The sequence below is a fragment of the Malus sylvestris genome, chromosome 3 (genome assembly GCF_916048215.2).
Source record: "Malus sylvestris chromosome 3, drMalSylv7.2, whole genome shotgun sequence".
Lineage (NCBI taxonomy): Eukaryota > Viridiplantae > Streptophyta > Magnoliopsida > Rosales > Rosaceae > Malus > Malus sylvestris.
The window spans coordinates 36,819,468-36,837,300 of NC_062262.1; the positions used below are offsets into that span (position 1 = coordinate 36,819,468).

Here is a 17,833-nt window from a genome sequence, read left to right on the forward strand (position 1 = left end):
GTGACCTTTCTCTTCTAAGGAAATGAATCTTATGAATCGAGTGATATGTTGTGCTTAGGCCATTACAGCATCGACCAATAAGGCAGCCAAACCATTCTTCAGAGGTGGCATATTCTTCGAGAATATTAACTCAACATCCATTAAGTACTTTTGTCCATGTTTATAGCTAGTATAATGTCTCGTCATTTTAGCTAGATCACATGAATGCGTTTGGAGCAACATTATGAAAGTTAGAATACTTCACACATGCTTATCACACTTGTGCGGTACTGAAATTGAGATGAGACATAATGGGTAATATCTAGGCAAATTTGCGCCATTCTTCAGGAATGTTGACGTCCTTATCTCCCCCTAACGGCGAGAAAACTATCTCTTTGAAGTAACAATTTGTAAAATGAGTGGTAAAGAAATCGCATGCAAGGGCTCTAAAGAGCTAGTGTGAAGGAGAATCATAATCGACAAAGATTCACATCCTTCTTTGAGGACCCAAATTGGTACGTTGCGGCGGCGTAACTTGGTACAGAAAATGCACACCCAAAACGCGTAAGTACAAAATATCAGATTTGTACCCAGTAACCAACTGTAATGCTAGAAATGATTAGGTGACAATAAGCCTTAAATCGGACTAACATAGCTACATACAAGATTGCATAGCCCTAGGCAGAAATCGAAAGCTTAATGCATTCACCAAGGTCTAGGAGATCAATTAAATTGCGCTTTATGATCGCTTTGCGAGACTATTTTTGGGTGAACATCGAGAATTCAATGTTCAATTATAAACTCAAAAGACATGTAATATTTACCGAAGCATCGTCGGTATAAACTCTTCGGCATTATCTAGTCTTTCAGACTTTATAAGATAATCAGGGTGGTGGTCCCCTTAAAATTTGCTATGAGGTTTAGCAACAATGTGTGTAGACAAACATGTGACCATTTTGTCGATACATCAACCAAAACCATAAGTATTTATATGGTATGCATTTTGGTTGGATTATTCCACAATTATTACCTTGAATCCATTGTGAAAAGAAAGACGTTGCATATCTTTGCGATGGATGATATAGAAATCAAATTTCCCAAACGAGCAGGCTCGGCAAAGTGTGCTTGTAGGCAGATGATCCTTACCCGAAGTAAGGAGATGCGTCATGGCATCATTGTTTGACCTAAGTGTCCTAAATAGTTGTGCCAAAGTAAGTAAACTGCTCAATCACCAAGCTCTAAGCTGGCTACATGTGGCGTGTCCCAATTAGAAGGTAGCCTATTGGCCCCAAAATATAGCTTTGGGCTTCATACTTTGGAGGTGGTGCAAAGATATTCCACTTTATTTTCTTTAGTGATTTCATTCATGATCATTGTTCTCTCAAATATCCTTAAGGCTCAATGATGTTCTTCCGGAATGGGGAGAATATAAGGTCTTTATAATGGTAGTTCAATACCATGCATATAACGAGGAGCGTGCCAATGCTATTAATCAGGTTAGATAGACCTGAAGTCTTTGCTAGAGATGTGATTTAGGTATAAAGTTAGTGTGCGTAATATTGCATTCATCTAGAACTAACTTACTCACATTTGTACCTAATCATGTGTTAATTCGATTCGGTCACATGTTTAAGAAACAGGATTCAATTAACTCATATTCGAGGAATATCCATAACATTATCCATAAACCAAAACAAACACCAAACTTGTATCGAATAACATAGAAAATTGTTCACAAAATAAATCAAAGTTAATAAGGTGGATTCGGCCAATATGGTCATCCATGTCAAAATTCTGCTTTACCACATTTGTTAGGTGGAGCAAAATTAGTCTCACATATTGACTACGAGAATGGTACTTCTCAACAACATTGGTAAGAGCACAAAAGTGTGCATAACCAAGGATCTATTCCATCAAGACGAGAGTAGATTCTGCAGTGTTGAGGTTCAGAGATACTGTCCATGATTCTTGAAGTTTTAGGTCTTATGTGCCAAAGATCACGCTTCTGGCTATAATGCCACACTTTGGCAAATCCTGATTATACCATATGTTGTAAAAACAAACCCTAAAATAGGTGAGAGAGAGAAAAAAAAAACTTGAGTTCAAAAGGTTTTAGTTGAACCATACGAATCTGTTCGACACATCCATACTCCGACCCATCCTGTCAAAAATTGTTGGCTGCAGTTCATAGCCCTGCAGCAAGCTACAGGCTTTTGGGCTTCTAAAAGACACATGCTGCACAACTGCCCAGATGGCTACAGGTGGCAGCAGGCTAAGAAGAAAAGGTAGGGGTGTGGCCCAACAAGCATCAGGCTTGCTGGTCATGCGGGCCAAGGCATGAAAGCGCAAAGCCCAACACGTGGCTGGCTTAGGGCCGGTGCGCGAGAAGCCCGGCAATGCCCTGACTTCTGGGATGGGTCGCGGGCGTGAATCCCAGCACCAAGAACCCAGGCAACAGGCTTAGTCCACTGCAAGCAGCAAGCCTAGAAGGCTGCTGATGCAAGACTGACGTCATGATCACGTTGTCCTTGTCGCTGGCTTAAGTTGCAGACTAACCAAGCATGGCTCGTAGGCCTTGTAAACGGGTTGTGTTTGTCATGTTTTGTGTAACATATGTTATCTTAATGGGTCATATCGTGTCACACCTGTTATCTTAACAGGTTCTTAACAAGTCGGGTCACTTTACCCAATAGGTAAAACGACCCAACCCGTTATGACCCGTTAAGAAAAATATTTTTTTTTCTTAAATTTGCACATACCACATTGCCACATAAATATTACTTCAAAACATAAAAACACATTTGTCGTTAAGTACTACATCTACACTCCAAAATAAGAGCCTAATAAAAAAAACCAATACACTAATAGTCTACTACAAAATATCATATGTGCAAGGATATACAAAATGAAGAAGTTTTTCTTTTCAAGGTTGTGAAGCCTTTCTCAGAAGTTAAAACCTTGCCAATGAAACTCAAAGCTTGCATGTTATTCCTTTTACAAAATCCTTCATTTTTAATCGATCGTCATGGGAAAATTGTATTGGAACTTTGGCTTGATTTATTGCTTTAAGAGTTATGTTGATAATGTTTTCAGTAATGTTTTCCACATCAGAACTCTCTTCCGCATAAACTAAGTATAGAAAAACCAAACATTATAAACTATTCAAATTATGAGAAGTTTACCAAAATAATTATGAAAAGAAATAAAACAATAGTACTATACAATTTAAAATATATTACCTCCTTTTCAAATGTTCTAAATTTAATTTAATATATATATAATTATTATAGTTTTTTATGAGTTATCAAATTATTAAATTAATATTTTGCTTATCGTGCATCGAGTTACCCACGTGTATACCCAGACCAACTCGTTATCTTAACATGTTATCAGGTTACCGATAACGACCAGATTCGTTATTGTATCAACCTGATAACCTGTTAATTTCGTGTCGGGTTAACAAGTCGTGTCAGAAATCATCAGGCTTAACAGCTCATTTTTTTTATTGGAGAATTTCTAGGGTTTTGAAAACCCTTATTGCTTCTATTTTCTTTCTATTCTTTGACTCACAAATTCTACTTAGCGATTTTATAAATTGCGTTATGCATAAACATATATATATATTGACAAATATATGAACATGTCCAATATATATGTAAATGTAGGGGAACCACGCATGATGGAAATTTTTTTCATGTTTCATGGTTGTTTAAAATAACTTACTTTATTTTAAAAGAACCTGATTGGCAGAAAACAATTCAGCCTTTCAATTTGTAAAGATCCTTCTCGGAAAGTCAGAATTCTATCTCCAATGCATCATATCACATCCAACATAGAAAATTTAAATTGAATCAATAGCATGTAGATCAATTCAATAAAATAATAAGGTAATCATAAAAAGAATGATTAAATATAACTCCCTTGGAATATAAACAAACTCTTTTTAGCACAGCGTCAAGCGCGTGTTGATAACGTGTTGTATGTCTAGTTTAACTGAAAAGTATAAATGACAGAGAGAGAGCAGGTGCGGTGACAATAGAGAGAAGACAGAGATGTGTGATTCTGAGGTGTGTGTTATTTCATCATATTGTGTCTTTACTTGTAGTCGTAGGGATTGAGGGGAAAGAGGAAGAGGGTAGGATTGCCATTTTTGAAAAATTCATTTAATGGCACTATTCACTCGCCTTTTGACAAAAAAGTTGGTTTTTCAAAGTTGGGTTATGCAACTTCATGTTTTTTGCTTCTTCTTTTTTTCACCTAGAACTGTGAAAAAAAAGCTGAAGTTGAATGTTTACCAAACACAAAAAAACTTCTAGCTTTTTTTTATACCCGCTTTTTTTTTATAATTTAAGCAGTACCAAATTGGAATCTAGTCTAAGAGATATGTTAGAATCTCACAAGGATATCTAAGATAACATAAGATTTACATAACCATATTCCTAAACTATTTGGACTGCAACAGATTTTAAATTTTCCACACCATGATTGTAGTTGTATTATTGAATACAAAAAAATTTAAGATGTTAATGTTCAGTAAATTAGAATGAAGTTTTTTTCCATTTAATTATGTAATGAAATAATATACGTACTTAATAGTTGAACGTCGTGTCGAGTAACATGTTAATTTAATGGGTCGAATTTGTGTTTGAATGTTTCAATCCGTTAGCTTAGTGGGTTTACATTATACAATTCGTTAAGATAGGTTGACACTAATATGTCAAACACGACCCATTTACAAAGTCTAAAAGTGTAAGTTCTTTCCTCGAGAAAGTCATATTTTTTACCACGTGAGCATATTGTGGCGATTCACACAAAATTCCTCATCTATGAGAGCTATCCGAATCAATCATGCAACTTGGTACCTTTAGTTTCCAAATTTCTTGAATTCGAAGAGAACGGTCAATTCCTGTAAATTACTTATACGAAATGGAGTAGGATTCTCTCCCTTCTTTTTTTCCCTCCCCTTCTCTCTCCTCCTATATGAACGGTCAAGGTTAAGCCACGTCAATATTTTATATTAATCTTTTATAGAAAAAGAAAGACAAAATAAAAAATGTGAGAAAAGAGAATGGAAAATGATGGAAAGAGAAAGAAAGAGAATCTTAGTCCATACGAAATTATAACACAAATCTTAAGAACTACTGAAAGACCCTAAGCCTTGGTGACATTCCACCAACCGGGACCATGGTCTCGAGATCCTAGCACCCAAACCGAGAGGCTTGCACCCAACCAGACCCTGGCACCAACCCTAGAACCAAATCGCGTTACCCTAGCGCCCAGGATGTGATAGCTGGACAACACAATTAGAACCCACCCACATGGCAAAATATACTCACCAAACAAGTGACATTAGTTTAATTGTAGCAAGGTTTCTAAATTTTATCCTTAGTTTAATATTAGTTTATGAACTCTCATATTAATTTCTTTAGTTCTCGAACTTACAAATGTGTTACATGATTGATCATTTTCACAAACTCTTATCTTTTTTCTTCTTCTTTTTTCCGTTAAATTTAGGAGTACATAGGAACTTCAACTTAAAACTTCAAAACAATAGAAGAAGCTAAAAAACAAATTAAAATTTATAAATTAATATCTAAACTTAAAACAAAATGAAATTTGAACTATTAAAATACAAATAGGATATGGTTGGACTTTAGCAACTTATAAATATTAGGCAATGCGACATCAGAGTTGGTAGCAGATCGAACTATGGCTGAACTTAAACAACTAACAAATCACTTATTGAACTGCGAACAAAGAAATCCTATGTATTCAAATTTCTTTAAAAAAAAGTGATTTTTTTCATTTCTCATTTTTAAATTTATTTTTAGTATTGTGAGATGAAGTTCCTAATATAATCTTAAATTTAACGGAAAAATAGACAGCGTTAGTGAAAAGAATTAATGGTACAAACACATTGTAAAGTTCAAGAACTAAATAAACTAATATGAAAGTTCAGAGACTAAAATTTAATTACAGATAGAGTTTAAAGAACATTGCTACAATTAAGCCTTAAAAAAAAAGTATGTGGTGGTGAAAAAACTGGTAGAAATCCTATGTATTCAAATTTCTTTAAAAAAAGGTGATTTTTTTCATTTCTCATTTTTAAATTTATTTTTAGTATTGTGAGATGAAGTTCCTAATATAATCTTAAATTTAACGGAAAAATAGACAGCGTTAGTGAAAAGAATTAATGGTACAAACACATTGTAAAGTTTAAGAACTAAATAAACTAATATGAAAGTTCAAAGACTAAAATTAAATTACAGATAGAGTTTAAAGAACATTGCTACAATTAAGCCTTAAAAAAAAAAAGTATGTGGTGGTGAAAAAACTGGTATGATATAATTAAATTTAAAATTTCTTGTTTACAAATGAAAAGATATACCATTAGATCATAATACTAAGTCATGTTCCAAAAACAGCCTTAAGATTACCATTTTTTACTACACAATTGGTCCCTTTTTCAGTGCATAAAATATGGTCCACGGAACGGGGCTACTTTGACATGTTGGAAGGCGTGAGACGTGAGGTCATCAAATTCACAAGACATCCCCTGCAGATGAGTTTGATGGCATGAAATCACATAGCATAGTCGTTTTAACTTTAAAAAACAGATGAACACTCTCACACAAACCCATTCCCACAGAGAGATCTACTCACTTCATACTGTATGCATACATAAACAAACCATACTTCAGTCACATCACTTGTTAGTGTCACACACCAGTACATGCATCGAAGATTTTTGTCACACAATTCCCAGATTGGCTAAGTAAATGGATGTTGCTGAGTTTCAATGTGCAAGTTTAATAGCTTTTACCAGCTACCAAAAATATAATTAGAGTACAACAGATCACCAACCGCTCCAAGTTTGCTTTAAGATATTGAGTAATGTTGTGGATGAGTTTCTAAGTCTCGAAACCGGCACTGGAAATGTTCTTTGAACGACAAGGTTCGCTGAAGAAGTCCATTGGTGAACCAGGAGACCCAGCACCGACTGTCGAAGCCATTAACTAAAGATGGCCATTCCAAACATTATATTGTGAGATTGAGAGAGAGAGAGAGAGAGAGAGAGAGAGAGAGAGAGATTTTATAATCACCTGATGAGGAAGGAGGAAGGGACCCCATGCTGAGCTGCTTCCTGTGTACATTACTGGTCTTTCTGAAACATATAAAATATAGAATAAACCATCCAAATTGCAAGAATCACTCACAATACGATTACTAAATGATGCATGCTTAACTGAGGTTCGTTTCAAGACCCCTCCTTGACTCCTTTAGTCCTTCCCACTGCTTAACCATTCATTATCTATCCTTTTTATTTTTATTTTTTTTTTCTTATCAGAAATCAGATTTCTCCTTTCTATCATTGCCAGGAAGGTTCTCCATCTTCCTCCAACCCACTGCCCCTTCTGCTTTTCATAGAATAAATCATTTCATATAACCATCAGCTTTACTCTTAGAAAATTGCAGAAAAACTCCATTTTGTTAAATATTCTTTGCACTCCCTTCCCTTTAGCTGATCAATCAAATCCGATGGAAAGTCCTCAGCCTACTCCTCTATGTGATTAGGACGACGTTGGCAGAGGATGGATCACCTGTAAAAAGTGTAATTCTCACTTTACTATTCTCAAGTATCGTGAAATTTCAACCTTCATACCAAAATTTTTATTCGTCTGACTTTCACACATAAAATTTGAATTTTGTGATACTTTCATACTTCCATTAGCCTTTTTGACAGGAGCTCAGTTAACTGATAATGTGGCAAGCCACTGGACAATGACTGCAAAAATGTGGGTGAACCCCAATAGCATTTTTTTATTTTTGGAAAAAAAAAATATTAAACCCAAATTGTCTTCAACCTTGGACTGTGGAAACCGACGAGGAAAACCCAAATCATCTACGTCGCCAGAACCCAGAACCCAGAACCCACATAGAAGGCCAGCTCAAAACCCAAAACCCACATCCTCCACTTTACCAACTCAATTCCCAGTTCAGATTCACTCAAACCCATCTCGAAAATCCTTCTTACCGAGTCGAGGGTCGATCTTCGAAATAAGATTTATGGCTCGCTCACCAAGTCAAACCCCAACCACCCTTCCAAATCCCTGCAAATTCAGATCATGGAAATTCGAGGAAAGTCGCTCACCGAGTCTGTGGAAGCCTTAATCATGGAAATTCGGATCTTTTACGCGACCTGGAGAAACCCATTAGGGAGAAGAATGTTGAGGAGTGAAGAGTGTTAATGGACGGTGTGTTTGTATCTGGGTTTTAGGGCGATGCAGTTGAAGAAGCAGAGGGCGGTTTGGGATCAATGTTAGAGTGAAGACAGAGGAGACATGGGAAGGGGATATGGAGGGGCTAGTTGTTTGAGGGAAGGGTGGCACTGCCAATTGGGACAGCAGAGAATGGCAAAGAGCTGAGAGGAGAGATTGTGCGGTTCGGTGGAGAGGGGAAGAGGAGCGGCAGCGGCAAAGGAAATGGAAATAAGGGTTTTAGGAGGAAGAGGAAGGGTTCACGTGGGTGGCAGATAACGGCCATGGGTTTTCTCATCATCTTCTTCGGTCATTGGAGGAGGACCCGACCCAATTCACTTCATGGTATACGGATCAGGTGTTTGAGCTGTAAAGTGGGAGGAGGAGGAGGAGGAAGAAGAAGAAATGGTGTTTGAGTTGTAGAGTGGGAGGAAGAAGAGGACCCGACCCAATTCACTTCGTAGTATACGGACCAAGAAATAGTCTTTGAGTAGTACAGTGGGAGAAGGAGGAGGAGGGAGTGGGTGGACCTAACTCGCTTCATGGTATACGGACCAAGAAATGGTGTTTGAGTTGTAGAGGAGGAGGAGGGAGTGGGAGGACCCAATTCACTTCATGGTACACGAACCAAGAAACGGTGTTTGAGTTGTAGAGTTGTAGAGTTGTAGAGTGGGAGGGGGGAAGAGGAGGAGGAGAAACTTCCTCGTTCTCCTTATCCTCTGAAGAAGAGGACGTGCCCAAAGTGCCACGTTGTAGAGTGGGATAAAAAAAAACATTTTTTTTATTTGTTTTATATGTCCACGTGGGGCGCACAGTGCAACGTTTCTTCACAGTCATCATTAAGTGGCATGCCACGTCATCACTTAATTGAGCCCCTGACAGAAAGGCTAACTGAAGTATGAAAGTGTCACAACACTCAAACTTGAGGAATGGAAGTGGGACAAAAAATTTAGGTATGAAAGTTGGAATTTCACGATACTTAAGGATAGTAATGTGAGAAATACTCTTATAAAAAAACTCTTGTAGTCAACCTATTGCTCCATCCAAACACTGTTAAAGCTTGTGCTCTGAACCACCAAATAATTATTTACCCTCAGCCATCTTTAATATACACTGCTGATATATTTCCTCCATTTCTAGCAAAATTTTGCATAAGAACTATTTTGTGTGATTGAATGAACTATACCATACATGCACCAATTTGGACATCTTAATGCATGTCTTTACTTTCATGTAGAGTATGCACCAAATTTTGAAAATAAGGAACATTCTTCCACTGACCTGGTAGATCTACAGATGGATCGTTGAAGCAACGCATTGCAGCTGCCCAACCTGCATTTGAAGACATGCAATTATTAACCAATTCAAACCTCATACAAGTAATCACTGAAAAAGAAAAAAAACAAAAATACACCCCTTTAGTCTTTTAGTTAATCATGCACAAAGTCCCAGCAAACTTTTATGCATAAAGAATTTTAATCCTAGCTCCAAAGAAAATACTCCTAGGTCAACTAATGGTTGGTAATCTTTACTTTCTTTGTAACTTTCTAAAAAGTCAAAAGAAACGTGGGTGGGGCTCAGGGGCTTGCAACATTATTTTCACTTTGAACTTTTTGTGAATGACAGTTGGAGAAAGGAATCACCTGCAAGAATTTAAATGTACAACCTAAACCCTAAACTTATTTTGTATAAAAATACTAACAATATGAAAGGAGGATGTCAATGTGGGCATCATAACCTATTCTCTATTGCATGTTACTTTCAATCATCAAGTTGAAATATCACGGATCACCTCAGGACCCTTGCTGATATCATTTGCACAAAAATGTATGGCAGAGCATAAATAGGCTGATGAAAAAGAGCCAAAACAAAGTAATTCCTGTATTAACATATAGCAATTCCTTTTCAAGACACTGTTGACACATACGACTATGTAAGAGCTGGAAAGCTTCACTGGTGCAACACCCCTCTAGAGCTATTAACCCCCGAGAGTTCTCATTCAGAAGACTGCTGCTGCTTCCATCCCCATGATCCATAACAGAAATATTTCTTGAACTAGAAATTTGACTCTTCTCCAGATCACTCCCGCCATGAGGATTGTTAGTTCGATCAAACCGATCTGAAACAGTAACTTATAACCACATTAGATATGTAACCCTAAAAATGTCACAATTTCCTCGACCACTCAACTTCTGGTAAACAAAAGAATAAAAAGATATGTACAAATAAGTCAAAAGAAACAGCCCACAACAGCCTTTGGGACTAAAGACAGCTCCTCCTACTTAAGAACAAGGGTTGAGACACGCTTGAGTACCTATTTGTAAAAATACCAAACTGTGGAATTACAGGAGAAAAAAATTGATAGGTCTCACTATAGGAAAACGTGAAATGATAAACATTAAGTAATAGTTGAAACTACTTAAACAATAAATGGAACGTTGTAAAAATAAAATAGAATACCCTAGATATGACAGATAGTACACTTTGTTATATTAAATTATTTGAGATATATGTACTGACATAAAAACTAGAATTGACAGATACTAATATTTCCTGATAAAATTAGCATTAGAATAAGGATTAAAACTAATTCACGTTGTTGCTGTTTGTATCAGTGCTAACTGCTGAAAGAAATAATGAAAATATACATGACTTCTGATGGTTCCCAATGACATAATTTTGCTGGAGACATTCTTAAGAAGCATGAAGAATGTGTAAGAATCAAAGGGTTAAATAATTATTGAGCTATAACAGAGAATAAACACAGTGCAAATTCACCAAAGACACTTAACATAACCATAACCAACAACTCAGGAGCAAAGGAACTCTGAACAAATCGCTTGTGAAGTGATTTCAGGATCAGTAATGCAAAATTATGAAATAAGTAGAATGTAAAGAGGATGGAATAAGAAAATATTGTAAGCATTATGTGTGATAAAATCCATAATGGACTAACCGAGATTATATAGTATTCGTTTAACCATTCTCCAAGGGATGAAATGTTAGGCTTTAAGAGCATGAGCAACAAATATTGAATGTTAAGAAGGATGGTAAGAGTTTAGTAGAAACAAAATGATAAGCATTATCAGCAACAAATATTAATGACAGATTTACACAACTAAGCTTAGAAAGTTAGTACATAAACCAAATTAAGGAAATTAATATAAGAGGTACTTGATTAAGAATCCGATGAAGACTCGCACATGATGAGGTAATATGTAAGGATCTAAAAGAAATAAGATTTAATGGAAATTTGGTATATTAATCAGTGTTTTAAAAGGCCAAGGCAAAGCCAAGGGATTTAATGGATAGCCTTGCCTAGGCGATAGAAGTGAGCCAATAGCCTCACGGTACCTAAGATTATTATAGTCCTTAATAAAAGTATAATATAATACTTTTTCTAAAACAAATATTCATTGTCATTCAAGGCTTGTTTTATCCATTGGGCGTTGTAATGTTTTAAAAAAACATTGTACAATTATTTAAATATTTAATAATATAAGAAAAATGAGAAAAGGAAAGGAAAAAGGAAAATCTGATGAGTCTATGCAAGTCAGGTTCGCCGCAGTTCTAACCATCTATACTTCCGTTTCCATCATAGAGAATTGAGGCTGAGAAGATTTTAAAACCTTGCACCAACCTTATATGCCGCCTAGTCTGGTTGGGCAGAGGCCTTTTCTAGATATCCCCACCCAAAAAAGCACCAAGGCGAGTATCAAAACTAGTTTTTTAAACCATTTATTGAGCAAATTATTCATTTCAATACCTCAAAGATAAGTTACACAAGTATTTATAGTTACACATTAGGAAAGCCAAAAGTTACTAAGAAAATGTAAAATTACAGTAGTAACTTTCTATCTAACTTTTGACTCTTTTGAATTACTAACACATCTATGGACTTTATTATCCTCTTCACACCCCCTCAAGCTAAACGGAGAAGGCTGAAGAGAAAGCTTAGATCGAAGTTGGAGAAACCCTTGCCAAGGAAGAGATTTAGTGTGAATGCCTGCTAGTTGATCCTGACAGCATACAAATTGAACAGTAAGAAGCTTTGCCAAAACCAGCTCTTGGATGTAATGATAATCTATTTCCACATGTTTGGTTCTACCATGAAAGACAAGATTGGAAGCCAATGCAATAGCTGAGATATTGTCACACCAAATCTGAGGCAATGCAGGTAGTTTAAAGCTAATATCAGTGAACAGTTGACAAATCTAAGTGATTTCAGCAGCAGTATGGGCTAATGGTCTGTATGAAGCTTCTGTGGATGAACAAGCAACTGTATGTTGCTTCTTTGCACTCCAACTTATCATGGATAGATTGAACTGCCAAAGTAAGATAGATCCTTATAATAACTGGTTTGGCCACTGGGTTAAATGTGTCACTGAAATCAATACCTTCCTCTTGATTGTAGCGCTTAGCTACTAATCTGGCATTATATCTGTCCACAGAACCATCTGGTTTCTTCTTAATTCTAAAAACCCGTTTATATCCAACAAGGTTTTGAGAAGAGGAGGAAGTAGGGTCCAAGTTCCTGTATTTAGCAAGGCATTAAACTCATCTTGCATGGCTACCCTCCAATGAGTATACTTGGAGGCTTGCAGGTAAGTCGAAGGAACATATTCAGTGTCTAGATGAGAAGGCAGGTGATGTTTAGTTGCAGTGTAGGCTTTGGGTTTGAAAATGCCAGATTTAGACCTAGTTTGCATAGGATGGGTAGAAGTGACAAGTTGTGATGGAGGTAAAGGTGCAGGGATAGGTTCTGGTTGAGATACAGATGCAGGAAAAGGGTCTATTGGAGGATTAATGGCAGATTCAGGTGTGGTTGAATGTGATGATGATTGAGGTAAAGAGGCAGGGGAGGGTTGAGTTGAGAAGTGGTGTTTGGAGGTAGGATATGGGTGAGGAAAGGTGAGGGAGAAGGAAGAAGAATTGGATGTTGGGATAGATGGTGATAATTTCAAAAGGGTAATACTATGGAAAGGAAAGGAGTCTTCATCAAAGTAAACATGTCTAGAGATGTAAACTCTGTTAGTAAGAGGATCTAGACATCTATATCCTTTGTGGGTTAAACTATAGCCAATAAACACACATTGCGTACTCTTGGCTTCTAGTTTGGAATTGGTATAAGGTTTTAACCAGGGATAGCAGCTGCAACCAAACACTCTAAGTTGACTGTAATCTGGTGATTTCTTGAAAATTGTTCCCATGGTGATGGTTTAGAAAGAGGGGGTAGTTTGTTGATGAGATAGACTGCAGTAAGGAAGGCTTCTACCCAGAAGTAACGTGGTACTTTGGAAGCTATAAACAGAGTCCTTGCAGTTTCTACAACATGTTTCTGCTTCCTTTCAGCACAACCATTTTGTTGTGGGGTGTAAGGACAGCCAAGATGTTGTTGAATGTTATGAAGGGCAAGATGATACTTAAAATTAGAACTAAGAAATTCACCCCTTGAATCAGATCTTAAAGTACCAATTTTGTTACCAAACAAATTCTCAACAAGAGCTTGGAATTGAAAAAATGTAGCAAAAACATCCGATTTATTCTTGAGAGGATACAACCAAGTGTACCTAGTAAAATCATCAAGTATTTATAGTTACACTTTAGGACAGCCAAAAGTTTCGAAGGAAAAGTAAAAGAATATTTACAGTAGTAACCTTCTAACTTCTGACTCTTTTGATTTACTAACACATCTATTGACTTTATTATCCTCTTCAACACTGATATTAATAAAGCCTCAAAATGCCATAAAACTTGTCACCTTCATCTCCATTGAAAATTAGGGTCCGTTTGATAACCATTTCTTTTTTACCGTTCACATGAAGAAGAAAAAAAAGAAGTAAAAATGAAAAATGAAAACTTGTTTGGCAATTAAATTCATTTTTTTTTTCACTTTTAAAGCAAACCAAATTATGAGAACTAAAATCAATTTCAGATGCTAGCTTTCATTTTTATTTAGTTGATTTTTTTGCACCTCCTTTCTCATTCACCAATATTACATCACAAAACATGCATTGCATTTATTTCCAAATGAACCTGAGCCCCGGGACCCTGGGACATAGTACCAACCCAAAATTCACAAATAAGGAAATTTCATTCCCAAAATTCACAAACAAGGAAATTTTCATTTCCAATTCCACATAAAAGAGCATGTCGCTTTATCGTGGAGGACAGCAATCATCTCCTTCCTTAACAACTAACTAATTAACCCACTAACAAAATCACTCTACTAAAAAAATAAAATGTAAAACTAAAAACAGTTACCAAACAAACTTTAGTTTTATTTTTATTTGAAAACTGAAATCAATTACATGTTTTGCAGTTTTAAAAAAAAAATTACTAGAAATTGAAAACTAAATGAACGGTTGATGACCATTCGGTTTAAGTTTTTGTTTGGTATCGATAGCTTTCAGTTTTCAGTTTTCAAAAACTGAAATGGTTATCAATCGGACCCTCAGATAATGTAGCGTAAAAGAGATTAAGGTACATGGGGAAAAGGTGAAGTTACCTGCGGATTTGCGTCTGTTAAGAGGACGATTCCTGAAATGAATCAAATGAAATGCAAACAATTAACTAGTTTTCAATTAACTACTGAATTAATTTGATTTTAATAACATTGTTTTAAAGAAAAAAGGAACCACACCCACATGGAAGAACGAAACGAATACCTCTGATTGGGAGGAGCATAGCGCTTCACGACCGCCCCTGGATCTGCTGCGGCTGCTGCCGCTGATGGAGGATTTTCCAGCATCCGCGGGTCAGTGTGATGACTATTACCCACACCCACCAAAAGACACAAGAACTCAGAAGCTCGAACTGCTCAGCAATGAGAGATGGGATATTGGCTGTGTTAGTATATTGGGAATTTTGTAAAATACCCCTATTTTAGAACAAATGAACTTTTGCCCTTGTTTTCATATTGAGATAATTGTAGCATCATCCCTCAACTTTAGCTTAATTGGAATTTTCATCCCAAGCTAAAAATTAGTGAGTACTAATCTTAGAACTTATAATAGTGTGAATCCCTAGTCTCTTTGGATAATTCCGTTAGAATTTCTAACCATTTTTTGTCCATTTAAATCCTTTTGTTTTGAATGAAAGTTCTAACGTGGTTGGCGAAAGTGATTAATGCTCTATATTATAACAAGTTCTGGGATAATACTCATGAATTTTTAGTTTCAAGGATCAAAACTCCAATTCAGCCAAAGTTCAAGAACTATTGCTCTAGTTTTCTTTTTCAAATTTTACAGAAGAATGTTGCTAAACAAACCTAGTTGTACTATTTTCTCCCTCTCATTTTAATAAAAATATTAATAACGTATTCATCCTATCATAAAAAAATAACTTTTCAATCCTTATTTAATTAATTACTGAAACATTGAAAGAAATTTTTTTAAATAATAAATAAATAAATGAAAAAAATGAGTTTTATATATAGAGACCAAAACTTTCTAGCTTTTAAACATGTCAAGGAGAGATAATAATATAAAAACAATTAAAGCTCGGCCCAAAAACATGGAAACAATGTTTTAAAATATCAGTTATACCCCTAAAGCTTTAGGATTGTTAATAGAACCTAACCCGCACAACTCCAACAAAATTAATATGTCTCGTAAACTCAACTCATCATCAACTATTTCTGCAGAATCAGTTTTGAAACTATATATAGAATCAGTTTATATTATTTCTTACTAGAATAAATCAACTTGTCCTTGACCATTTTTGCAGAATCAGTTCAACCCGTCTTCTACCATTTTTGCAGAATCAGTTCAACATGTCATCGACTATTTTTGCAGAATCAGTTTAATCCGTCTTCGACCTTTTTTGCAGAATTAGTTCAACCTGTCCTCGACCATTTTTGCAGAATCAATTCAACTCGTCTTCGACTATTTTTGTAGAATCAGTTCAACCCGTCTTCGACCATTTTTTGCAGAATCATTTCAACCTGTCTACGACCATTGTTGCAGAATAAGTTCAACCCATCTTCGACCATTTTTTCAGAATCAGTTCAACTCGTCCTTGACCATTTTTGCATAATCAGTTCAACCCATCTTCGATCATTTTTGTAGAATCAGCATCTTCAACCATTTTTGCAGAATCAATTCAACCCGTCTTCTACTATTCTTGCAGAATCAATTCAACATGTCTTCGACTATTTTTGCAAAATCAATTCAACCTGTCTTCGACCATTTTTGCAAAATTAGTTCAACCTGTCTTCGACCATTGTTGCAGAATCAGTTCAACCCGTCTTAGACCATTTTTGCAAAATCAATTCAACCTATTCTCGACCATTTTTGCAGAATCAGTTCAACCCATTTTTGACCATTTTTGCATAATCAGTTTTGTATATTTTTTTAGTAGAATCATTTGGTATAGTTTTAGTAGAATTAGTTTGTATATTTTCAACAAAACGACTATATGCCATTAGTCCAACCCATCATCAATCAAATTATACATTCACAACACAAGAAAACAACAGACTCACGCTATAAACTAAAAATGAGCTGCAATTTATTCTGACTTAACGAATTAACAACTTTATAGAAAAAACTACAAATGTTTTTCTTGGCTAATTTACTTTCAAATTTCTCTACACTAATTAAAGAATTAATGCTAAGTTCAAATAAATCTACTTCCATGCAAGGTTCTAAAAAACGCTAGGTGCTAGTCGGGCGGTGGGCTAGCACCTAGCGCCTAGGCGGCCTAGGCGGATTTTGGTAAATTTCTTATATATTTTATGAATTAATTAAATTTAGTATATCAAATGTAAATAATTATTGACTAATATGTTATTTCTTATAGAAGAACATACATATGTGAATGTTTTATGTACATATATGATATACTTGCCTAAGAAAAAAAAATTATCTAAATAATTTATAATTTATATAAGATTTATGCGCACGCACACACAATATATATAACAAACTTTTAAAACTATAAAAAGCCCACTATGTGGTGGTTTTTATTATTAAAACCATCAACCTGTCCACCACACCTCTGCTCTTTCACATCACTTGTCCACCTTGGGTGGTTTTCATTATTAAAACCATAGAGTCCATGGTTTTCATAATTAAAAACCATCAGCTTTTGACCTTGGATTTGAGATCCCAGTTCGCACCACTACATTTGAAATGTTTATCTGTCTCTCTCCCTCTCTCTTTATTCGCACTATCTCCCAGACGTCCCAATCCGCACCACTTTCTTCACAGCTTCTCTCTCTCATCCACTACATTTGAAATGTTTACCTCTCTCTCTCTATACTTCAATATCAATTGCATGATGAAAGGATTATCATTGTTCTCCATCATCTTCTCCGCCTAATTCCCCATCTTCTTACCCTGCAAAATTTCCCAAAACCTAGTCTAGCTCAGCAAAGATCCTCGAAAACGTTGCTAGCGTGAAGAAATTCGAAGAGTCCAGGTCAAATTTTTCCTTTTTTTTCTTCAGCAATTGCACTGTTATTCCTTCTACTAGTCTCTATCTCGCTCTCTCTTCCCTCATACTCTCTCGTTCTCTCTCTCTTTCAGATTTTATGTTGTCGCCCTCCTCTTCTACAATGTGTAGTGAAACAGCAACGTGTAATTTTTTTACAG

General features: G+C 35.8%; 1 protein-coding gene across 2 annotated transcripts; it reads right to left on the minus strand.

Annotated features, from left to right (window-relative positions):
- Positions 1-6,619: 6,619 nt before the first annotated feature.
- Positions 6,620-15,096, minus strand: LOC126615399 (uncharacterized). 2 transcript variants are annotated; one of them, XM_050283216.1, is made up of 6 exons: positions 14,885-15,096; positions 14,746-14,777; positions 10,165-10,356; positions 9,519-9,569; positions 7,083-7,144; positions 6,620-6,995 (listed from the first exon to the last, which is right to left on the minus strand). In XM_050283216.1, exons 1-6 carry the CDS (start codon positions 14,986-14,988, stop codon positions 6,891-6,893), a joined length of 546 nt encoding a protein of 181 aa, XP_050139173.1. In that variant the 5' UTR covers positions 14,989-15,096; the 3' UTR covers positions 6,620-6,890. The 2 variants fall into 2 exon arrangements, with proteins under 2 accessions (XP_050139173.1, XP_050139174.1); XM_050283217.1 differs by having other exon boundaries at positions 14,906-15,092.
- Positions 15,097-17,833: the final 2,737 nt, after the last annotated feature.